The sequence below is a fragment of the Pagrus major genome, chromosome 16 (assembly GCF_040436345.1).
Source record: "Pagrus major chromosome 16, Pma_NU_1.0".
Lineage (NCBI taxonomy): Eukaryota > Metazoa > Chordata > Actinopteri > Spariformes > Sparidae > Pagrus > Pagrus major.
In genome coordinates, this window is record NC_133230.1 from 28,545,460 (window position 1) to 28,570,821 (window position 25,362).

Consider the following 25,362-nt stretch of genomic DNA (forward strand, 5'->3'; position numbering starts at 1 on the left):
ATGCTTTAGATAATATATAATTAGGAAATTCCCAGTGAAGTTTACTGTTTTATTATTGTGAATTAAGTTTATTGTTCAACTGTGAAATTTTCTGTCCTCTTTACATTTCTTTGTCAGAAGTGTTTGATAACCACATTTGAGGCATCATTGCAATAGATTTGTGTATATCGGCTGATGTAACAATATCAGAATTTTTTACCCCCTAATATCCACTAGCTTCTGTGGATTCAAACAACTAGCTTGTAATAGCCACTGGTGGTTTATCTATGGTGGTTTTTTGGGGGTTTTTTTTTTCCTTTTTAAAGCTGTGTAACATCAAGCACACAGTTAAATAAAACTTGTGTATGTTGAGGTCATTGTGGCCGTGACCAGGCTGACAAATCCTTCTTGAAACTGTCTTTTACCTTAGACTGAACTCAAAGACAGTTGCCCTAACAGTTACATTACACAGTGTGTGCGAAGATTAAGTAACTATTAATTTGTAGAATATGATGTTGGCCCATTAGTGTATACACCTGTCACCTCTTAAATATTTGATTCATACTTGGAAGACTGGAAAAGGCATTCTCCATGTACCCTGTGGTCAGTGTTTAGTTAGGTAGATGCTGTACAATATGTTCTCCTAAAGGAAAAAAAGCTCTTAAGTGTGTTCGATAGTAAATATATTTGGAGACTATACAGCACACTCTGGTGTTGAGTCCTTTCAGATCTCAGCAGGTTTGGCCTCTTTATTAGTTCCTCCATCATCCACTACTTCCTGTTTGTATGTTGTAAAGCACTCTGTGAAATCCGTTATGGAAAGCTGCTAAATATTTAATTTGTTATTTGAAAGGTTGCATCACTTGCAAAGAGCTCCTCTTTGTCTGCCAGTAATTTTACAGTAATGTAACCCATCAATCGTCACCCAAGCCCTGCTGTCAGTGTCTTCACTGCTAAACATACAGACAACAGAGACACCACAAAGTACTTACAAAACAACTTTTAATTGTAAGAACCTCCCACATCATCGACAAGGAAGACACAAATGTACCTGACACATTATTTAACATAAACTGTCGAAAAATATTGATTGGAATTTCACATCCCCACCACCGTAATCTTCAAAAACATGTTTATAAACCAATAATATTAAATGGCAGTTTGTTCATCATCCTTTACAAACAGTTAGTTGCATCTTGAAGATTCAGGTGGGGTATGATTGGAAGGACACGGTTTGGTTCCTTCCTTGTTTGTACAATTAGTCATTATCACAGTAACCTTTACAAAAATTCCTAACAAACCTGCACAGCCATATAAACCAGTAATACACAGAAACAACAAAATGAACTTTTGTCAGGAGCCATAAAGATGGAAGCATTTTCAGGCTCAGACAAATGTGGATTTGACTTTAAAGAGTGAGCGACAGATAGAAGAGGTAGATGCGCAAGAAGACAATACAACGGTAATATTTGTAGGACAGCAACTTTAAAGGGATACCTTGGTGTTTTAACTTTTCATATATTATTTCTTTTACACTTACTACAAGATCATTTGTTCATGTGGTTACATTGACTAATTGCATTATTGATACTGGTTTGCAATTGAAATGATGTAGTGTTAAAAGACAAGAGGGGAGTAAATTTACTTTACTTTATGATCCATAAGAAAATTATCACCTAAGTTAACAAAAGTATAGTATTTTATTTAAGAGTTTGGTGAGGAATAACAAATTCCGAAAGCCCAGGTATCCCATGAACACTATATGGCGTAGAAAAGGATCGACTGAAATAAGCCCTGTTTTTGCTACGTTCTTATCACCACCTGTCAACAGAGGTGGTGGTATGAGGAAGTTAAAGCCTAAAATGTCTGTGTCCACGACAAATCCAATATCTTCCTGAATTTAGGCTTTACATAGAGAGTATTATTCCTGTCTTGGTCACCTATGCACACACAATCTTTTCCTTATCTTGCATTTTAATTAGCCTACTGCTATCACTGAGTTTGTCTCAATCACAGTCACATCAACAAACTGTAACTCTTAATAACGCAAGGTGCACTTCTAAAACGAGAGAACTGCTTTTCCATTAGTTTCAGTATGTGCAAACAAAGGTACGAGACACATTTTACAGCACTAAACTTTAAATGTAGGCACTGTGGAGTTCTGGATGCTCTCTGAAACAACAAAAGACTATACAAACTGTCTTATGATCACCAACTAACTATTGAAAACACTTTAACGAAAAGGAATTATTATTCTCATGCAAGACATTTAAACTGATTCACATAAAAAAAAAAGTACAAAAATGTCAAATATTTCTTGGCACAATCAGTGAGGTTCATATATAAACCAGCATTTCCTCATTTGTCATGGGAAGCTTTGTCAACAACCTTCCAGGTTTAAGATAAAAAATCGAGGTGTTTACAGTGACACACAATGAACTGGAGCCTATGAAATCAAACCTTCTCTTTGAACATGTCACGTTAAAAGCTCCAGTAATGCCAAATAAAACTGAACTGTTGGTGAAAACAGTGCAAACTCTTCATATGACGTATGGTGTGCTTGTTAAATGGTGTCCACGTCAGATAACAGAGCCTACTAGTTGTAAAACATTAAAGACACTGTTGCCTAAATGTAGTCAACAGTGAACTCAGGATGTGAACTAGGTTTTACAAAATGTGAAATTCAGCTGGAAGACCGTAATAAAAAAAAACCCAAACACAATGCTTGATTTGGTCACATTCGCACACATTTCGGTTTGGAGAACACTGTCAGACTACATTAATGTGTATAGACAACGGCACCCTAATACTAGATCCTGGCAGGATTAAAAACTTTAATGTAGGACAAGGCCCATGTGGATCTGTTAAAAATGTCAACAAGCGATCACTTCGTTTCAGGGATTTCAATCCAAAATGTGACAGAGGTCAGAGGTCATGTAAACATGATTTAAGGCCTTTTTAAACATGTTGCAACAATTATGTTTTTCTTTCATACCAGGTGACATTTTGTAGAGAAGTGGCCTTCTTTTTAAAAGATATGACAAAATAAAACTATATAAATGCTGGTTTGTGTCACCTAAATGTTCTGTATTGTGGCTGTCTTTTCTGCTAAACAGTTTCAAAGCTTTAGTCAATAAAACCCTGATAATTTGAATAATTTCATGTGTCCAGTTATCCAACGTTTCATCATTGTTGGCTTCAGCAGACATCAGCCTATATAAGGTTGAACACTGAGTATAATATTTCTGTAATGGTTTTTATGGTGTTTCATTTTGGAATTCAACTCTTTAATTAGCTTATAATTGTCTGTTAATAAGGAGACCCTCTCTTACCTTTTCACTGAGTGAACAGAAACCACAACATACAGGCATAAAAAACAAACTATAAAAACAAACAATAGCCCAATTCTGACTGGAAGTACTAGTAACATGTCAGTGGAAATTATGCTTCTTGTGCTGGTTGTTCTTTCAAAGAATGCAACCCCTATTATAAGTCCTGAATGTCTGTGCTTGTTGGCATGAGAGGCAGCTTACTGACTGGTGTCTCTGTTAGCTGAGAAGTGTAGTGGATAGCAGGAAGAGTCAGAGAAATGTTTGTTTTCATGCATGCAGAAGTGAATGCTGCTATGTGTGTCATATATACGTTTATATGTATTGTGGGTGTGTTTGAGATTCTCGTTTGTTTGACTGTGTGACTGTATGAGTGTGTGTGTGTGTGTGTGTGTGTGTGTGTGTGTGTGTGTGTGTGTGTGTGTGTGTGTGTGTGTGTGTGTTCCTCAGCAGTTGAGAATAGGTCTGTTTCTGTCTGGTCTGAATGGGAACGCGGAGCTGTCAGAGTCGGACTTCCCTCTGTGGGGACCCAGTGTCGCCACGGCCTGGAGGGCGACACACAAGTACGTGGTTGGAAAGAGATGTCTGCATACACACAGTGATGTCACCAGGGGACAAAGACACGCCCTTATCAACAGACACGTTTACACACCTTTCTGATAGCTGTCCAATCCTCCAGGACGTCCAAGTCAGGCAGCATATAAACAATATATGGGCGTGAGTAGAGTTAAGGACAGTGCCACAGGAAGCAGGAAGGAAGTCAGAACTAAACATTGAGATACCAGTATTTGGGATTTGTAAATTAGTAACAGTAGAAGTACTTAGTGGCATCAATGTGAAGAGTAACAGAGGTATTAACAGAGGAAGGATATCAGACACCACTGAAGGTCGTCTCCTTTTCTTATCTGGACTCAAAGCATCTCGCCTCTTCTTCCTTCCTGTTACCTCATCGTTCCACAGCTCTGATAAAAGAGACACAGAAAAACAGACAAATTCAAACGCTTTGTGCATGCACTGAATACAATAACAATGCTGGATGCTTGTAGCGTGTTCTTATTCCTGTGATTACAATGCATCTAGTTGCACGTGCTGAACATAACAATGTAATGCCTGTGTTCTGTGTGCGCTACCTGATGTAATATCTATGCTGTGTCTGTCTTCCTCAAGTCTTCTAATTTTCTCCTCCAGTTCACTCTGTACTGTATCAAACAGCAGCAGCTTCTCACTCTGCATACACACATACACAAGAGCAGAGACATAATATTAGAGAAAACAATCAGATCAAAGTGTGAATCCAAATAATTACATCACAGCCAGTTGCATAGATCAAATAGGGTTACCCTAACCAAAACAAAGATGCATCACCTGTAAGACAGGAGGTAATTAAAGTGAGTGTAATTGATTAGGGTTAAGTGTAAGGATTGGGGTTAGGCATTTAATTATGGTCAAGGTTAGGGGCTTGGGACTATGTCAGTAAAGGGTCTCACAAGTATCAATGCATAAAAGTATGTTTTTGTTCGTCTGACCTCCCAGTGTTGGCATGCTGCCTGGGTCTCACACTCGTACTTGTTCTTCACAGACTCCAGACACAACTCTCTGTAGATACCTGAAAAAGATAGAGGGGAAAAACACAAGAAGTGAGTGAATGAGGATGCCGGAGTGTGTAAGCATTTATGAGTGTGTGTCTGTGTGTTAAAGTTACCTGCCACCTTGGTGCGGACCTGCATGTTCTCCAGCAGTACTGCCAGAGGTTCCAGATACTCTGCTGCCCGGCCGGCCTCCACCTCTGTAAGCTTGCTGTTCACCTGACTGAGACGCTCACGATACAGCCTACACACAAACACAGATGTAACTATGGCCAGTGCCAATTCCTATGAATGACCTTTTTAATAATAATCATGATAATTAAAAAAACATTTTATGTTTTTAAGATTCAAAGTAAAAAATAAACTTGACAAAAATGCATGTGGAGTCTTACTGGTCTTTGAGATCTGTGAATTGTTTCTCCAGATTGGACATTTCATCCAGACACTCCATCCTCCTCCGCTCACAGTCCTCCTCATCCATTTCTGGAACAACACACACACACACACACACACCTCTAGGTTAGGTATTATGAGATTATGATGGAACAAGGAAGCTTCCCAAGAGCTGATATGGAAGCAAAACCTGCCAGACATATATTTCTACCAGCCATGTAACCTTAGCAAATGGAAAGAAGTGTCTCAGGATGACTCATACTCATTATGAATGTCCAGTCAAAACTTTGACTTCTTGTAACATTAACATCATATGAATAAGAAAGTTTGGCTCATTATCTGCTGTTTCAGACTCTCTCACCAGAGCTGTCTCCATCCTCGGAGACAGAGGAGGTGTCAGAATCCTCCTCCTCTGAGCTGGATGCCTCTTGCTCCTGATCCTCCACCTCCATCTCCTCTGCTGTTATATCCTTCTTCTCCCGGTCACGGTGCACCGGCATGGCAGCAAGTGTACTTCAGACTGGTCGTGTTGTATAGAAAGACAATGTCAGGGTTATTTGGCAGTTCTACCTACAACAGATACAGGTTTACAGTTTAGTGTTGCTGATGTTTTCCCATCTGTGTGATGCCTGCTTATACCAGCATGAGTGTGTAATAGTTGAGAGGTGACTTTACAGAATGGTCATGTTTGAACATTAAGGGCAAATTTGATCTGGCCACATCTAGTATCCCATTGATGTATTCTTGTTATATGAGTATAAAGACTAAAATAACTTGGCAGTTCAAAGTTATTACAAATAATTACAAATGACTCGTTGAGTCTACAATTGTTTTTTTCATTCAGTTGTTCATTACAGTTGTTGTTTACCAACTGTAAATTGTGACGTGGGGTTACCAATGATTTATATATGTTTCTCTTTATTTATTTATATACGTATGGTGGATCAAAATGGAAAATTCTTCTTGAAATGTGTGAAATACTGTGTTACGTCAAAGGACATCCCTGAAAACAAGAGTGACCCCCCATATAATTGTTGGCTTATCATATTGCTTGAGAATGGTTATTAAAAAGTTGCTCATGCAAAACAATTTCAACCAACAGGGAGACCTAGTTTGGCCTTATAACACTGGATTATTTAAGATAAATAAACATTAACGATAACACAGCAAGTTAGCATTACGTTAGCATATTAGCTAGCCAGTGTAGTTCAGTAGCAAGAATGATTAGCCCGATTTGTTACAAAAATACATTAACAAAGAAGCTAAAAACTAAATCATAACTCACAAGGTGGGGAGGTGCAGGACGTTCGTGAGAATGTTGTAATAAAAAACAATTTTCAGAGAAAGAGGCTTAAACTTATTTTTCTGTTCTCGGTTACAATTCACTCGCGTGCCTCAGCTAAGCTAAAAACAAATCTCACCAAGGCGCTATTATTTGTATAGGGAACTGTAGTTTTCTGTATCGCTAACATTCACATAACTGAAGGTCTAACAACCAGCCAAAAACTACGTTACCCAGGATTCAGCACTGTCGCTTGAGGCGGAGAGTTCGAGCAGAATAGTCGACAGGCTTTTAAAACTTTAACGCCAGTAAAATTGGAAACGCCGTTTGTATCAAAAGTATAATACAATGTAATAACCTTCGTATGTGATACAGTTAAGACTGAATATCGAAAGTTAGCTAATTGTTTAAATATGTTGGTGTTGAATTTCTCTGGTATCCATTATTTTGTTGTCCCCCCTTCCTCCTCCGCCATGATGTTTTCAAGTGAACAGCCCAGCTTGCTAACAAGCTAGTTTAGCCGTCAGGCTGCGGACTGTTGTGAAAGGGAGGTGCGATGGATGGATGCTTTACCCCGCTACGTTTTACATATATGTCTTAGTTTAAACAAAATGGGCCTTCTCCGACTGAACCTGCCCCTTGATATACTCCGCGCAGTTGAGGAGGGCTGCTAGGTCGCAGCGTAGCGTTAATAAATGACCCAGCAGCACCGGGTTTTCGTTATAGTTGGAAGATTAACGCTAGCTGAGGCTGTTTAAGTGGCTACACAGCTAGCCCCTCCTTGCTGTCTACCATCGCATTCTTGTGTCTTCTGCGCCAGGAATGTTTTCCAAAAAGCCTCATGGGGACGTCAAAAAATCAACACAGAAAGTGTTGGACCCTAAGAAGGACGTGTTGACGAGACTGAAACACCTCAGAATAGTCATAGGTAAGTTATAAAATTGTGATTAAGCAGTAAACAGGTTAGCGTCTACGTGCCAGTCTGTGCATATAGGGAATGCCACACCAAACTCATCTCGAAAATCACGAAATTAAAAGTTGCGTTGAATGTAAATAGAGACGCAGCGTTTTGAAACAAACTTTAAGATAATATCAGGTTTTTTAGCATCCATTGACAAATTCGGCATTTCATAGGTAGTCAATTGAATAGCACTGGATCACTTATTATATATTACCGTCGTTCATTAATGTTAATGTTTTGCTCTTTTTGTATTTCCCTCAGAATGACTTTAATAGATAGTGATTGGCCTTATGTGGACAGGCTAAAACTGAAAGGTGTTTAAAAGGAAACTGTAAATAAATGTTAGAAGAGTGTTTAAAGACGTGTTAATAACACAGTTAAAGCTCGTGTGCAAGTGCCAATTCCGATACCAATGTAGGCACACCAATGGCACAAGCTGTCAGGCTGTTGTGATTTTTCCAGGGGTGTGCCTGGTGTTGAACAAAGACCTGGTGTGTGAGAAATGCTGAGCGTTAATTTTTTAACATGTGTTAGATGTATTACAACACAACACCAGCTGCAGTGTTTTTATTGTGTGGGAGAATAAGGAGGATGCCAGCGTACTGAGTCTAAATAAGTGTGTGTGTGTGTGTGTGTGTGTGTGTGTGTGTGTGTGTGTGTGTGTGTCTTTCATGCTCTCACACATGTACACACACACACACACTGACCAGAGAGGGAAACAGCCCTACTATTTCCTCTCTGTCTCTGTACAGTAGCTCAACTTCCTGTTTCTATTGTAATAGCTACTGGGGCCAGCGTGCATGTGTGTATGTGTTGTGTGTGTGTGTGTGTGTGTGTGTGTGTGAGTGTGAGTGTGCAGGACAGAGACAGAAAGGGGTGTGCCCCCTCTCTGTGCTCTTTGGGGAACACAAGACCTTGATAGCAATCACAGAGACGTACGCACACAAACACACTTCCAGCCACATTGTTTGAGAAGGAATGCTCAGACAGCTGAACAATAGCTAGCCACACAGTTTGAACGATCATGGTGCCAGACCACCACTTGAACAAAATGTATATGGGCACTATTAGTTGCAGCACTGTTAAGAATTGATAGCTGGAGCAATGACACTTTAGAGAGCAAGCAGGCTGAATGATATACCTCACAGCAACAATTACTTGTCCATGTTGCTGATGATGCAGCCATTATTCATTTAAAACCTGCCTTTGAGCGACCAGTTTTCTATACCCAGAACACAAGACCATCCCCTGAAAAATGTCTATCTTAGCCATTGTAGCAAACAAAGAGTGAGCAGTAAGAGTGTTGTTTTAAGTTTTGTAATAGTTCATATCTGATCTGAAAGAATGGTTATACAAGAAGCTATTTCATCACTTTGCAATCCCTTTGATGCAATCAGGTTATGAAGTAACTGCTCCCCATGCATATTTGACCCTGTTGTCGATGTCAGACCAAAAAACAAATAGCTGGCCCCACAGTTGTATTTAGGATGCAGACTAGGGCTGCATGACATGGTTAAAAAAATCCTATTTCGTTTATTTACAGAAATATTTGCGATGCATTATGATTTACGATTAGTGGGAATAATAATTTCTGCATTGAACTTTTCCTTTTCCCTGAAAAAACGATTGAAATCATGATGATGTGACATGTATTGGGGTCTCAAACGTACACGTTTCTTGCATCCTGCAAGATTTGCAGGCTTGGTCATCTCTGCAGCACTGCACTACTTCATTATAGTGCTGTTTTGTCACACATTTTACCTTCATCAAAAAACTGCTGCTTTTGTGATTTGAATACTGCACTTGGCCATGTTAGGATTTTGTTTGTATTTCAATAAATTCTGCAGCCCTAATGCTGCCTAAACTGACTACATTATCATTATTAACATAATGTAGCTATAGTCTAAATGACAGAAGATGCCACCTCCATATCACATTACAGGGTCAGAATTTCCTTCCATTATTAGAAGGCAAACACAGCCTTTCTGTTCCTATCATGGCTTTAACTTAAAGGTTTGCAAAAAGCCCTTATTTAAGTAAGGTAATGAAAAATGCTGATTTGATGGCATTTTATGGTATTTTCTTATTCAGTGTAGTTTAGTCTGGGTAAAAACAGATTCAAGACCATTATAGAAACCTCAGAGTAACGCAGATCATTTTTATAGATTATTGATTCACACTTGTTGACTGCAGCATAGAATAATGGGTAAGAGTAGCTCTGGTCATCACAGACTGAGGTCTGAACCAAAATAGCATTCAGTGCTACTACCCAATTTTGCAAGACTGAGCAGAGACTAAATCATTTTCTCAGAGTTTCATATAAAAATAGCTTCTGTACATCAGCTTACGAGATGGCGTAGTGTTAAAATTGTCAGTCCCCAGAGGAAAAGATAGAAAACCACTCAGCTAAGCAGCTAAGACCTTACAAGGGCAACCACTATGGCACAGAACACAGACGGCCTCAGTGTGTGTGTGCATGTATGTGTGTGTCAAAGGTTAGCTTTAAGACTTCATATAAACAAACCCAGAGACTATCACTAGAGGCTCTTCCATGTGCTTATGTGTTTTCTTTCAGTTTGACCCTGAATTGTTGCAGTGGTTGTGTTCTCTGTAAAAGTGTGTGTTTTATCTCTGTATCTCCTTAATGACAGACAGTGCTGTTGTGATTTAGTCCAGAGCACATAAAGGTAAATTTCCCACCCTTTAGATCTCTACATCTGAATCTGTAGCTGGGACCCAGACCGGGCTGTGGGTCTTTTCTACTGCATATTTAGAGAACCCAGATGCTGCAGTGAGGTTACGTTCCTCAAATTCATTTTACGCAGCTTTTGTTCAAAGCAACTTACAGTAATTCAAGGACGCTTCAACATGCAGGGGAATTGAACCAGTGACCTTCTGATAACAAGATGCTGGCTCTACCCCTGATCAACAGCCACCCTCATAATTCCTAATGAAAATTTAGATATGTGTGGTGCTCATAGTGACAGGGTTTTTCCCTTATTGTTATAAATGTCTTTAGATTTCAAAGTCGAAAACATTTAGACTAAAATGGATGGAGAAGAGCCTATAACTGGTTTAATCCCCATTTTTAAATTGACATTACTTATATATTTATCCTGAAGTTGTCTTTCTTTTCCACAATGTTTTTATTGCTGTTATTTCATTTTTCTATTTTTCCCTGAATACAGCTATGAGAGTGAACAGAGAGATAGGTTCCACTCAAGTTGAGATGAACATTTGATGTTTTTTTCATGTATAATGGAAGGCTGGTTAAGGAGATGCCAAAGTTTTATGAACGTATGATGTGAGAAATGAAAATGAGGGTGGTCATGGTAACAGATTGACTGCTTTCAGCACAGACAAAGTTAAAATTTCTGGAAGAATCAAAGACAAGTTTGTTGACAGTTTGATTTAACCTTGGTGTTCTTCTTCTGTGTGTGTGTGTGTGTGTGTGTGTGTGTGTGCGTGCGCGCGCGCGTGCGTGCGTGTACGTGTGTGTGTGTGTGTTATTTGACTCTCACCTTTTTTTCTTTTCTCATTTTCCAGAAAATGCCGAGCCTTCAGAGCTGAAACAGTTCTTCGACCTGAACTACTCCCATATCTACTATGTCTTCTTTGAGAACTTTGTCACCATTGAGGTCAGCCTCAAGCAAAAAGGTAAGTTTTACTCAATGTCAAGAACCAAACAATTAAGCTGAGCTCTGATTGGTCAACTTTCACCGGGTAGAAATAAATAAATGTATCATAGCTGTTTAGCTATATGATTGTGCTTTATCTCAAGCTAATATATGTGTTTTAGGTCACAAGTCACAGAGGGAGGAGCTGGACTCCATCCTCTTCATCTTTGAGGTAATAAGATATATTACACTTTCCTCGCTAAAATGGAAATCGAGATAAAACAGAAAAAAGCCGTACTTACTCGATTCAGCATGGCTACAGCATGGAGCTCTGACATTTTGTGAAACTAAATCACTCAAGTGTTTGTGATTCTATTTGCTCCAACTTTCTGTTGTTGGTTTCGGTCAGTACCACAGCAACCAGCTGGCATTGACCTCAGAGTGAGACCACTGGCATTTAGCAACACTCAGACCTGGCTGGTGGTGCTTAGAGCAGCCAGGATAAGATAGCAGAATAAGTATGTGTGTGGTCCTGACCTCCATTTGGCCCCTTGAACACTTTAAATTCAGAACAAGGCTCGGCAAAGCACGACAAGTCCAGTGAGTACATGAATAAAAGAATGTGTTTAACATAGGTTTCCCTGATAACTATTAGTTCAAATTAGAGTAGTACAATGAACAGTGTTTTAGAATTATTAATTGTATTGGTGTTGTATTCATGGAGCAGTTTCTTCCATCATTATTGTCTGAATCCAGTGAATAACCAGCCAACCAGTGACATTATAATCATTAAACGTTATCAAGGTAAATGGGACAGGTCATCTTGATATACAGTATATTTTAGGTTATTTTTAGGTTATATAAAACTTGCTCATAACATAACAGGTCATGTTGTAATTGATAATAATCATTTTCTCAATATAATAATCTTTTTTTTTTTTCCCCCCCAGAAAATCCTTCAGCTCCTGCCAGAGAGAATCCAGAGCCGATGGCAGTTCCACAGCATCGGTAACAAAACCCACCCTCAACACCCTTTCCTGAAAAATATGTGTTAAAGTATATCTTATTCATGTGAGTGTTGTTAAATTAAGTTCAACCAGTGCGGCCACTCACCTGACAGATTATGTAATGTCAAAGGCCAACCAGCTGTTCCAAGTTAATCAACATCACTGTATTTCACAAACGCTTAACTGAAGTTTGGCAACTATTTTTTTTCACCAATTCAAAATCATTCATTAGATTTTAATATTAACAGATGTGGCTAAGCTTACACATTGTGCACTGTAGTTTTGAAATGTCCAAGCTGACATTTCTTTCTCTCTCAGGGCTGATTCTCAAGAAGCTGCTGCACACTGGGAACTCCCTGAAGGTACTGCTCTGATTTGGCTGGTAGCTCTGTGTCAACCTGTCAGTCGTAGCATCTAGATTTAAATAATGTTGGTTGTTGTCATGTGTTAGCTACTCTTATCCTAAAAGCAAATTGACTGCTTAAAACAAATCTTCATCTTAATGACAGGGTCTGTAAGAAATGTAGTCTAAAGTTGGACAAAAACTAATATGTACTAGTAATATGTACTCATTTAGGTTTTTCCTCAGGCCTCATCTGTCCCTCTCTCATCTTCACTGTAGATCCGTCGTGAAGGTGTGCGCTTGTTCTTGCTGTGGATGCAGGCATTACAGAGTAATGCAGAGCGTGAGCAGCTCTGCATGTTTGCCTGTTTGATTCCCGGCTTCCCAGCTCCACTCTGCCATGGGACCCCGCGCACGCTGGACACTCTGATCAACCCACCGCTGACTTTAACAGAGAGTTAGTAGAAGAAACACACACACACGCACACTGGAGTCAGATTGATCAGTGAGCTCAACATTCACTGTACCTGACAAGACATAGTATTTTGGATAGGATTTGGAACCCCATAAATGTTTTCCACAATGTGTATACAGATGCATTCAATGTATTTCACAAACAAGAACATATTTTGCAGTATTTATAGTGATTAAAACATTAAATATACATTATTCTTTTCCCCGCTGCAGGTCAGGTCACCCCAGAAGAGATCACTCCACTGGTTCCTCCCCAGTCAGGTGACAAGAACCAGGAAGACCTCACTGCTTACTTTTTAGAAGCTCTGCTCAAATACATGGTAAACCAGGTATTATCATCATTTCTTACTAACACACTAACACTACATAATTACACTTTTGCAAATGGTGCACTGCCTTACTAATGCCACCAATGCTAAATATATTGGAGAAACCAGTTATTCTGCCTCTTCTTGACATTATCATGTACAGGAATTTGATGGTAATTGAATTCATCCAACCCCTTCCTTAACTAACTCTCTGTTTCATCCTTTATTGACACACAGAGACTTGGTTCTTGTGCTTCCTCCTCTTGCCGCTATTACACACGTACATACAGTCATACGCACACTGATAACATTCTCTCCTAAAACAATGGTGCACTTCTCCACTTGACACTATTTTCTGTGTGTAATGCTGTCGTTGTAACACGAGCTTGTTTGTCTTTGTGTGTGTGTCCACCAGGCCAAGTCTCTTGAGTGGCGTTGTAAAGAGAACCATGAGCGTGGCTTCAGCTTCCTCTTTGGTCACTTCAGGAAGTTTTACCTTCCTCACATCTTCCCCAACTTCGCCATGGAAACCAGCCTCTACAGCCCCATACTGGGTCAGTTACATTAGGTCTCTAAGAGAACCACTCACAAATGCTTGTTTACAATAACTTCTGGGTAGAAAATCACTGTGTCACGTAGGGTAAATACAAATGAATTTTTCAAAGGTGGCAGTACTCGATAGCATGACATACAGGTGATTCGATCAATAGTTACTGGATACTGTAAATCCAGTCACCACTTGGAGCACATTGAATACTCATGTTGTATTTTTGTAATCACATAAATAAAGATTTTCCTCTTTCCCTGTAGATGTGCCTCCGATGCGTCCTAAGCCCTACTACAGCGTGGTGCGCAGGGAGCAAGACGGTGGTGAAACATTGTATTGCACCAAGGAGAGCTTCCTTCAGGCCCGAGTCATCTTCATTCGCTGGCTGGTTTCCTTCTGGCTCGAGCCACGACCCAACACACAGACACACATCCCAGGAACAGAAGGAGAGATTGTTCCCAAGAACATACAGGTTACACACACATATTTTGGCAATAGACAGAAAGTGTTTTTGTTGACAATTAATCTGCAGATTATTTTATCTATTGTATCTATTATCAATTGGCTGTTGTTTTTTTCAACAAGATTATCAGAAGTCCAAAACCTTAAAATATTCATTTTTAAAAATTGTAGAAGACTGAAAATAATCACATGGAAGATGCAGGAACCAGAGAATTTTGGCATTTCTTTTTCAGAATTTGTTCAAGATAAATAGATTATCCAAGTAAACAATACATATCAATTTTCATTAAATGATTTACAAAACAATTGTCAGAGCTCTGTCAAAAAGAAAGCCAAGACTACTAGACCTCAGGTGTTTGTGAAAGATTGACATATTTGCCTAAAAGGATATTAAATAATGTGAAAATATTCCATAACACAAGATTTGCACATAACTGACAAGATGGCAAAGTGTTAGTTTACTTTTATATATATATATTTGGAACATTATCATATGATTTATTATTTTTTTATTATTATTTTCTTACCTCGTTGTTTAACCCAAATTTTCACCTCCAGCGAGCAGCAGCCGGCCTGGCAGCTCGCTCAGCAGGCAGCTCAGATGACAGTGGTGGAGGCGGAATTCGGTCTGACAGCCACCTGGAAGGCAGTGGGTCATCTGGATCAGGCGGAGGCAGCATGGGGTTATCTGGGTGTCCAGGGACTGGGGGTGAGCCTGAACAAAGCCACTCCAACACATCCACATTGACAGAGAGGGAGCCCAGCTCCTCCTCACTCTGCTCCATGGATGAAGAGCAGCTGACGGACATGGAGGTGGTGAGGAGAGTACTGACCAACTCCAGAACCAACGTCAACTTCATCACTGAGATCTTTAGACAGGTGAAAGAGGAATAACCTTATTGACATTCACTTTCATGTATGGTTTTGTCTGTATTGGAATAGATCTAGGTGGCATTTTTCTATCATTTATAGATTTACATAGATTTTATGTGCAGTAGCATTAGTCCAGCTGTTAATTCTGTTTTTTATACAATGTGTCTATGTCTATGTATCTGGTCTTTTATATGTTGTTAAGTGTTTTATATTTATGTCTGTCTCTATCAATATAGGCATTTCTCCTTCCCATGTGTGAAGCTGCAGCAATGCGTAAAGTGGTCCGTGTTTATCAGGAGTGGATCTCCATGGAGGACAGGCCAGTGTTTATGAAGGAGCCAGAGGAGGGTCCCTATCCCATAGGAGGTAGTCTAGATTCAGGCTCTCAGCTCGGAGACAAGGAGGATGAGGTGAGGAAATGCCTAAAAATCAGTCATCAAATGCTTATATGCATCAAGAAAAGGTGGGCCATGTGAACAGATCCCTTCATAGTGATGCACTATGTTAGCTTGGCTAGAGTCTGACCAGCCCACTAACAGAGGGATTTTATTTACTTAGTATGGCTTCAACGAGAGATTCATATCAAGATTACTGGGCTTGGAATTGTATTTGAAAGCCTCATCCTTTTGCTTTATGCTTTTCAAATTTTCAAAAACAGCCATGTTCAGCAAAGCTGATTTGAATGGACCCTTTTCACAGCAGACATTTTGACTTTTCAAAGCAGGAAAAGCACAGGTCTGACCAATAATGTTCATGAGGGCACCATTTTCAGGTGTCCCTGAAACCCATGCCAGTGAGTGAGTGTGCACTATACCAGAGTTCTGGACCTAAGTCACCTAAATGGAATGCAGCCATCATTAATGCTGGTGCTTTTCCTTCTTTGACAAGTCAGTATGTCTGTTGTGAAAATGTCCGATTGTTTGCTCTGCCTATCTACCATCAAACTTACTTCATCTGATGACATAGTTAGCTATTGGTTAATTAATCTGTGGATGGGCCCCCGTCATCTGCTGGGTGCTTCACTCCCAAATGATTGAAGTTGATTTAGACTTGTGATATGCTTTCTTTACTTAGCAGAGTTTGCACTGCATCGCACTTTCATTTATTTTAAGTTTATGTATTTATTTATTGTATTTATTATTTTATGTATGTTTACCAACACCTGGTAATAACATGTTACTGTCTGGCACTGGTAAAAACTATTTTTTTAAGACAAGGCAATTTTTTGTTCATTTTTTTAAAATAATTTTGTGACTTTGAACATTTTAAAACCATGAGCTGTTGCTAATATTTTTAGGTAATATTACCTAACTTTGTGTGTATGTTTGTTTTCTCAGGGAATGAACAAGGCGATTGACAGTGAATTGCTGGAATACAGCGTTCACGCTGGTGTTCAGACTACACTACAGGTATGGTCCTTGCACATGTAAAATATCTCTGTACATTTCATACATGCACACAAAAGTCTCATCATTGCAGTGTCTTGTTACTGCTCTTACTTTAACTAACCTTTACCCTTGCATTGTTTTTGAGAAATAGATTGTGGACCCATTTGACATCTATCCTGCTTGTCTCCCTTTCAGGTATTTATCACCCACTCCTCTAATGTTTTCCTACTGGAGCCAGCCAATGATATCAAGATCCTTTTGGAGGAGCATGTCGACATGTGCAAGCGAGTCCTGAACATCTACCGCAGCCTTGTTATGCATGAGACCATGGACCAGAAAACATGGTAAAAAAGAAGAAGCTGCACTGTCACCAGATATACAATAAAAATGTACTTGTTGCTGTGGACTGAGAGATCATCCAACAAATAACACCATCTACATTCAGTAGAGTCATGAGGTTAAAGGTTCCACCACATTTCCTTTCTTTTTAATGTATTTGTTTGTAGGGAGCAGATATTACTGGTTCTGCTGAGGGTGACGGAGTCAGTGATGAAAAGACCTCCATCCATCATGCCCCAGGGCAAGAAGAACAACACATTGTCAGGCAGACTGGCTGGACCTATCTTTCAGGTACATTTCTCTTACTTTAACAAACTGTCCAGGTATTTTTATTAAGTCAATAAAATTGCAGTTTGTTACAGCACACAACTATTAGGAGAGGGACTGCTCTAGATACTAAATATATACATATACATTGTATACAAAGACAGATATAACAAAGAAGTCCTGCTGATACAAAGGTGTGATTTCATTATTTATCAGAACACTTTAATAAAGTTTGATAGTGTCCACGTATGACCCAGTTGACTAGTATTTAGTTTTGATGAGTAGAGTGCATCTTTAATCCAACTTTCTATCATTTTATTACCATCTTTCTGTCCAGACCTTGATAGTAGCCTGGATCAAGGGGAACTTAAACGTCTACATCAGCAGAGAACTGTGGGATGACCTCCTCTCCGTCCTCTCCTCTCTGACCTGCTGGGATGAACTTGTCACTGAGTGGTCACTCACCATGGAGACCCTCACCAAGGTACTGGAAGTTATTTTAATCATGTTATCCTCCAAGTATTATATTTACACTGTGTATGGGTATGATTGAGTTAAATTCATTTAACATTTATAATAAAATAATTTAATTTGATTCCACTGTCTTCACTGAGAAATTTAAATTTTTGTATTTATACATTTTCTTCAACACAAGTCGTTTTTTCAGTTCAGTTACTTACTATGACACCCGCAGAAAATTTTCATTTGAGAAGTAAAGGACAACTACAGTAGAATGAAGGAATCAATAGTTCCATTCCTGTTCCAATGCCTGCTAATTTTGCCTTTATATGACAGGATTACACTGACTCTATCATAAATATGTTACTAAAAATATGTTATGACAAATCATCCTTTTTACCTTAAGCACTAGTTGGTGTCAGAAAATGTCTTTGTGTCTTAGGTGTTGGCCAGGAACCTGTACAGTGTTGATCTGAATGAGCTGCCTCTGGACAAACTCAGCGAACAAAAACAGAAGAAACATAAAGGAAAAGGTTGGTCAGTCACAAGAGAACCTTATTCCACTTTGTTACTGTATAACATGCAGAACGTCCTACCAGCAAATCTGAAACAGACAGATGTCCCATAATATTTAAGATAATTATGATCCAGCTACACAAATCCTTTTTTTTTGTATGTAATGCGCAACATGACAAATTGCATCAAATGCATTGAGGACAGGATTAATTGTGAGAATGTCTCGCTTTGGCTGTCAGCAGTTGATCATAAGGATAGTTATTACAATTGGACAATTTTAAAATGTACACTACATAAAGATATCCAGAAATATGAAACATGACCAATATGAAAGGAACCGAAGAAGAACTGGGATATTTAAATGACCAAATATGAAAGAAAAGATAATGTGTTTCACATCGGGAAAACCACACATAGTATCAGTGCATAGTCACAGATAGAAGTAACATATGTCCTGTAATAAGTACCATTAAAAGTGCATTGACACATTCTGTCACCTCCATCCATCAACACCAGGTATAGGTTCAGAGGGCCAGCGACAGATTGTGGATCGTTCCTTCTCCAAAGGCTGGAGCAGAGACCAACCGGTCCAGGCAGCAGCCATGAGGCAGCGAAGTGCCACCACTGCTGGCTCGCCAGGCATCGAAAAGGCCAGGAGTATCGTCCGCCAGAAGACTGTAGGTCAGTATCCCTCCCTTTACTCCACTGTCTTCCTCCTGTGTGTGGGAATGACAAGTTTAAATCTTTGCTATAAGTCATGTTCAAAGCACAAACTCCCAGGTATCGTTGTGTGTATTGGTTTCAAACTGGCAGGCCTTATGTGTATGTGTGTTAAAGAGGGACGCAACTAGAAGAAACCAGGGAACTGCCTTTCTTCAGAACACTTCAGATAGTTTCTCGTTCTTCTCAAGTCTGTTTTATTTAACTCTCCTCCACCTTTCCCTCCTTGCCTGTCTGACAGGAAGTTGTGGTGTATGCTTACTGTCATTCCTCCACATTGTTTATGCGAAGCCTTCAACTGTGGCCATCAGTGTGAAAGAAATGGTCATAACACCACATTGTACTGAAATACCAGTAGGAGCTTAGAGCGAGATGATGACAGCTCATAATAAATTCAAGTCAGAAGATGAAGTTGGGATGTTGAAATATGGAGGAGCCAATAAGACGTCAAAAACTGTAACCGTAATAACTGCCCAAATTCAAATAGCAATTTAATATACTAGCAACATTGGTAAGAGAAATGCAGTTCTAATTTGTGACCAGCTAACACTCTATATAACATACACATGCGTTTTCTCAAAGGCACGATAGGTAACAGTTCAGCATTACAATGTTTAAAAACAACTAGATCATTGTTATATGTTTTGTTGAGTTGTGTATTTACATTATCCAAAATGCTTTCAACAATGTTAAAACCCAGAGAAATCGTATTTTCATTTGGTAACGATGCGTTTCATTTGGTCACCTGTCAATGGTATTATATCTACCCTTTACCCTCTCTAGTTAATGTAACTTCCAGGGAAACACTAGATGTTATGTCCAAGAGAGTGAGGAAGTTGGTAAGCTCGCTACTCGCGTTCTATTTAGTGTAGCAACACTTGTACAAGTTTAAACATTTAGAAATGAGCCCACACATGCTGACCAACATACTTGCAGGTGAGCAGTTGTTTTTGTTGCCCTTTTTCAGTTGAATATTCAACTGGGAGTGCACTGAAAAAATCACGGACTTAGTCAAACTTGCAGATAACCTCATTTTGTGTGACCTAGCATTTAAAAACTGTAGTGCTCCTGTGTATCGTGGTCTCAAGAGGAGATCTGAGTTTTAACAGAGTGCCAAGCTGCCACCAGCCTCTCACTGTCTCACTGTCTTTCCTCCAGAGCTAACCCTGTGTCACTCCTCCGTCACCTTCCCTGTCTCTTTCCCTCAACATTTCCTCCTTGAACCTTTTTTACTCATTTCAACACTCTCCGGTCACCTGTCTGTTTTTTCACTCATTTCTTGTCTTTCTCTCCAAATTATCTTTCAATGCTTTGCTTCTACCCCGTAAATGATTTCTTTCTTTTATTTATTTTCACCTATTTCTTCTCAACATATCTTTGCTCGATCTTATCTTCTCTCACTATCTAATCATTTTATTTTCATTGGTCATACTTTTGACACATCATTGTTCTCATTCCCTTCACTTTTCCATCCACCTTTCCTCCACTTACCCCTTCACCTAACTTACTACTGCAATACCCTCTATTCTCCTTTGTTTCCTTTTTTGTTGCCTTCTTTGCTTTCCTTTTCTGTCTCACACTCTTTGCCCCCTTATTCTGTCTCTCTTCTATCTGTTCTTCCCACCTCTTCAGCCCTGCGTAGCTGTTCTACGGGGGACTCTCTGCTGTCCTCAGCCTTTATCCGCAGTGCTAAGAGTGCTCCTGCTCTGGCTCCGCCTCTTCCTGTTCTCCTCCACCACCACCACCCTTTACTACCCCCCCTTGCCGACCAGCTGGCAGGTACACACTCTTTGCACTACCTGTCTGCCTGCCTACCTCTATGCCTGGAGACTTTTCTGTACGTCTGTCCGAGATTGAAACTTTATGCCTGTTGTCTAGTCTCTGTATCAGTTGTCCTGGCCGTCTATTTGTCATTACTGAAGCAGCAGTTTGCATGTGGTCCATCAGGAATCATACAGCCCTTCCCTTTTTGACGTGGAATGGGGATGAAAAGTGTGATTTTGGGAAATGCTTGAACATCATAGATGCATCATTCTCCTGAATCTGTGCAGTAATCTCATCAGCATCGCTTGACATTTTGCATGTGACAAATGGATGATCAAAGCATATTGAAGGTCATTTTTCATTTTTGAAAATGAAGTGAAGAGTTGGGTTATTTTTCCCAAGTTGGCCTGTTGTCTTAATACTGTCTATGATTTACAGTATGTTGTCCTAAAGTTATTATGGTTATTGTCGTTGTTTTAACATTATTTGGTACATTTTGCCCAGCGAGAGAATTAAATATTGCCTTACCAATACCAACGAATCTGTCATTGTCACTTTGACACTAACTGTTTCCACTGTTTCTATACTAACTATTTGATGTGAACTGACATTTTTTACAGGTAGCTGGAGACCAATTATGTGTCTCTGTGTCAGTTGTTTACATGTGTGCAGGGAACTCGACCTACCTGTTTTGCTGTCTGTTTGTTTCTGTGCCTGTTAACCTGCATCTTTTAGTCACCTGCCTGCCTGCGCACAGGCATGTCCCTCTGTCATGTCTTCACCTCTTTCTGCCTGCACTCTTTTTTGCCTATTATAGGCATTTATTTCCCCTTTGTTTCTATGCCTTTCCTGTTGATCCCCCTATCATGGATGTTGCCTGGTATTCAGTTTGATGCCATTGTTTTGGGATGGCATTTAATTTGACTCACCCTTCTTTTCTGTAGGCAGTGGTGATGATTTTACTTTATCATATCCTCTGCTTGAGTTATTTTAATAAAATATTGTTTTATTTGTGTGTTTATATTTGGTGTGTGTGAGCTTTTGTGTTATGTAGACATAGAAGATTAAAGATGATGGCAGCTGTATAAAAGTTTCTGTTTACATACAATTTAACATCTGATGAAAGTAAAAACTACTTAATGGACATAATGTCACTACAGATGAGCAAAATACTAACTACAGTGAATTTGGCTTTCTTACAATTAAATGTCTCTGTGAGTGAGTGCATGCCCTTTGTGGTATGACTTTGTGGTACACTGGTACACTGTTTGGTTATAGTGTGAATGTGTCTTCTTAGTTGAAGGTGTTTGTTGTGTGGGGTTGAAACAGTTGTCACAAAACTATCTCAGGCAACATTAATGCATCCCAGTTTGTTGTTGTTGTTGTTGTTTACTGTATCCAGGGTGCAGAAAAAACTTTTTCTCCACCAGCAAGATGGTTATTGAATGTTGAAATTTGACCAACTAAATTCACATATTCCTAAATTGCAGCATATTTTACCAGCATTTGGTTGGTGGCTGGGGCTAATTTTGTGTCCAGGCCGTGTGGCACCTACATAGATACTGACTTTAAAAAAAGGAAGGCAGGCAAAGTCTTGACGCCAACAATGTATCAGTTTCTGCTTTTGATACTCAGAATTAACACCAGAAAAATGTTTAGTTTTAAGATCCACATCCTAATTTGATAATTAACCATGGGATGTCCATAGAGACAGACGGTTAGATCAGATTGCTTCAGCACTTACTTCTTTACACACAAATAATGAAATAAATAATACAATAAAATCAATGCTTCATTTATGTTTAGTTGTCTTTTGTGGTCTTTGTTCACTTTAAAGGGTGTGTATGTCTGCATATGTGCGTTTAAACAAATCCTTTCCCGTTAACCCCTCCTCTAACCTCACTCCCCTTCCTTCATGTTCCCCTAATTAACAGACCTCGAGGACCCGCCAATCACGCTGACATCCCGGACGTCTCGGATGCGCCACTCCTCCCAGAGCGACGATGCCCCTCCCATCTCTTGTTCTGAGGTCTTCCAGGGAGTGGCTTGTGACCTGGATGGCCCGGCCCCTTCCTCCCTCGCCAGGAGCAGCAGTGCCTCTGACATCATGGAGCCTTTTATCGCAGAGCGGGTCAAAGGTGAAGACCCTCAGAGGGATCCCGCTACGATCCCAAATCCCCCTCACCAACATTCCACAAGTTCTTCCTTACTCGCAGCCAAAAGCCACGCAGCTCAAGCACCCCCACACCCCACCACCTCCCCCTCTCCCACCCCTTTTACCTTGTCTAATGGTGTTGTTGTCTCGTCCTCAGAGGCACAAGGTGATGGTAGTGTTAATGACCAGTTCTGGCACCAGATTGGCTCTCAAAGGGAAGGTTCTAGTTCTGATTGGGTAAGCGACTGGGGTTCTGCCTTCGCCTGTTCATCTGAAAAGGAAATCGATGTGGAAGAGGGTGAAATCGGGGCTGCGGTGGAGGAGGATGATTTGTTCTCCTCGATTAGGGACTACCTCACTCACAAAGGAGTTGAGAGGAAGGAGGAGGCAGGAGAGAAAGCTGGTCCTGGACATGCTCTAGAGAACAGTGTTGTTACTTTACCTGTGCAAACAGGGGTAGCTAGAACACAAATAGAACACACAGGACAGATCGGAGAGGCAAGACAGGTGGTGAGAGAGGACAGACAGGTAAGTAAATCTGTGAGACATAGCAGTGTTGATTCAACAGAGGAGAATGAGGGAGAGCAGTTGAGCATCTACGAGTGCCTGGAGTTGCAGTGCCAATGGCCGTCACCTAATGCTAGGGGGAGTGCTAGCTTAGAAAGACACACTGGGGACAAAAAGGTAGGAGGAAACACAGGAAAGGCAGCAGGATGGGAAGGGAAATGTGACGTGATGAGAGAAAAAGGAGAAGAGAAGCAGGATGATAAAGAAGCAGCAGCAAAAGAGAGGTCCAGTGTCATTAGACAAGAAACTAACACTGTAGAATCTGAATTAAATCAAACTCCCCACACTTCTGACACATCTAAGGCCAAGATGTCCCGTATTAGCAACAAAAGGCTCCATTCTGGGGGTGTTCATGTCAGCTTCCGGCCCTCAACTGAGTCGGTCCAGTTCCACAACCCCCTTGAGAATAAAGAGGCCCACTGGAAAGCCAGGCTACGCCGGCTCAGTCACTTCCACACACACAGCCACTCAGCTGGGGAGAGGCCTGCGGCTGGGTCAAGTGCCAAGCTGGGAGCAGGGGGTGCAGGTAAGTTTGGGTCTGTAGCTGGGATTAGCCATAGAGCAGGGGCACATGAGAAATTAGCCACTGGGACTGTTATGGATAACAGCGGGGCAGGGAGCACCGCAGTAGCTGGAGGCCTGGAAAGCAGGGCCGGCACTGGAGGGGACAAGGACAAGCAACACTCTGGGTCCTGTGCAGGAGCCAACCTGGACTCTGAAGCTCACTCAGAGATGCAGTCAAGCAGTTCAGGTTTCTCTGGCATGTCGTCAGGGGTGCGTGGTCGTCTGGGACGTTCCGCCTTGCGATCTCGAGCCTCCCGTTCACGCTCCCAGGAGCCCGGCAGCACTGCCTCACGACATCACCAGGGGGCTCTCCTTGGTGGCGTCTACAAGACTGTTGTTCATGCTTTGTCCTCAAAGCCTCGGCCCCGAGGTCAGGGGTCTTCCCAAGGCTCGTCGCCACAGCGGCAGGGCCGGGCTGCCACAGGTGACGCATCGCTAAGAGACCTCTACTCCCATGTCCTGGGCTACTTTGGACGAAAGACGACTACGCCAGGTGAGGATTGCAACGAACGAAGCGCTCACAAAGGACACAACAGATACAACAACAAGTTTGGAAAGACAAAAACTCACCAACACACAAACACCAGCAACTCTCTTTTCCTTTTTGGCTGTTTTTAACTGGTTTGTTATGATGGAATGATATTTTTTGGCTGACACTCATCATCTTGCTGCTGGACTGAAATTCAAACTCCCTGTTGATGTGTTTCCTCTTGAACGTAGCCCCTCCTCCAGCCTGCCTCCTGTCAAGGATCCCCCCGCCTACCATACCTTCCCACCTCTTCCTCTACCTCGGAAGCTCCCTCCCTCCTCCTCCTGTCCTCTTTCTTCTCAGGGCTTTGGGGATTTAACCTCCTCTCCTACTCCTCCCTCTCCTCCAACCCCTCCTCCCTCTCCTCGATGTTGCATGCGGCCTCCTCGTGCCTTCTTCGCCTCCCTGGACGCCGGCCCCTCTTCACCTGCACAGGAGGAAACAACAGAAAAACACAACTGCCTGTATAAAAGATAAAAGATCCGATAAAAAGAAAACACCCTTGGCAGATATAATACCTCACAGAAAGCCCAAAATTTTGTGTCATTTTCCAGCTTTGTTACATTTAGATTTAGATGTGAAAGTTGAGTTTATAAAGGTAAATGAATGATGTTAATTATTTTAGAGGAACATTTATATGTAAACATATTGCTGTAGTTCATTCTCAGACCACTAGAGTGCAGCATAAGACGTTATTTAAGAATGGCCATCATACTAATAGTTGTATTCACATAGAATTTGAATGGATAAGAAAAGGTATGCACTTTCAAATCGACAATCTTGAATGGTTATTTGCCTTGTACACTGCCACAAGATGATATCAAAAATGATAATTGGTGCACATTTGAATCAACATTACAATAATACCATTTTTCTATTCATTCTAATTCTCAGGGTAGGAGACTGACTTTATCTTAAATATCAGATGTTTAA

General features: G+C 40.6%; 2 protein-coding genes across 3 annotated transcripts in view; one reads left to right on the top strand and one right to left on the bottom strand.

The window, feature by feature from the left end:
• Positions 1-963: 963 nt before the first annotated feature.
• Positions 964-6,705, bottom strand: brms1la (BRMS1 like transcriptional repressor a). Of its 2 annotated transcripts, XM_073484130.1 has the most exons (9): positions 6,573-6,705; positions 5,649-5,807; positions 5,287-5,377; positions 5,011-5,138; positions 4,835-4,914; positions 4,439-4,535; positions 4,181-4,270; positions 3,961-4,025; positions 964-3,853 (listed from the first exon to the last, which is right to left on the bottom strand). In XM_073484130.1, exons 2-9 carry the CDS (start codon positions 5,785-5,787, stop codon positions 3,755-3,757), a joined length of 789 nt encoding a protein of 262 aa, XP_073340231.1. In that variant the 5' UTR covers positions 5,788-5,807; positions 6,573-6,705; the 3' UTR covers positions 964-3,754. The 2 variants fall into 2 exon arrangements, with proteins under 2 accessions (XP_073340231.1, XP_073340230.1); XM_073484129.1 differs by having other exon boundaries at positions 3,686-3,853; positions 4,835-5,138; positions 6,573-6,661.
• A 416-nt stretch (positions 6,706-7,121) lies between these two features.
• ralgapa1 (Ral GTPase activating protein catalytic subunit alpha 1) overlaps positions 7,122-25,362 on the top strand; it is a 69,539-nt gene continuing 51,298 nt past the window's right edge. The window contains exons 1-18 of the mRNA XM_073482861.1: positions 7,122-7,497; positions 11,077-11,187; positions 11,330-11,379; positions 12,098-12,155; positions 12,473-12,516; positions 12,777-12,954; positions 13,185-13,291; positions 13,695-13,833; positions 14,090-14,298; positions 14,847-15,167; positions 15,398-15,571; positions 16,499-16,570; positions 16,745-16,893; positions 17,056-17,179; positions 17,493-17,639; positions 18,057-18,147; positions 18,647-18,811; positions 22,549-24,393. Of these exons, the coding sequence (XP_073338962.1) occupies positions 7,392-7,497; positions 11,077-11,187; positions 11,330-11,379; positions 12,098-12,155; positions 12,473-12,516; positions 12,777-12,954; positions 13,185-13,291; positions 13,695-13,833; positions 14,090-14,298; positions 14,847-15,167; positions 15,398-15,571; positions 16,499-16,570; positions 16,745-16,893; positions 17,056-17,179; positions 17,493-17,639; positions 18,057-18,147; positions 18,647-18,811; positions 22,549-24,393 (4,090 nt within the window). The 5' untranslated portion in view covers positions 7,122-7,391. The remainder of the gene's footprint in view (positions 7,498-11,076; positions 11,188-11,329; positions 11,380-12,097; positions 12,156-12,472; positions 12,517-12,776; positions 12,955-13,184; positions 13,292-13,694; positions 13,834-14,089; positions 14,299-14,846; positions 15,168-15,397; positions 15,572-16,498; positions 16,571-16,744; positions 16,894-17,055; positions 17,180-17,492; positions 17,640-18,056; positions 18,148-18,646; positions 18,812-22,548; positions 24,394-25,362) is intronic.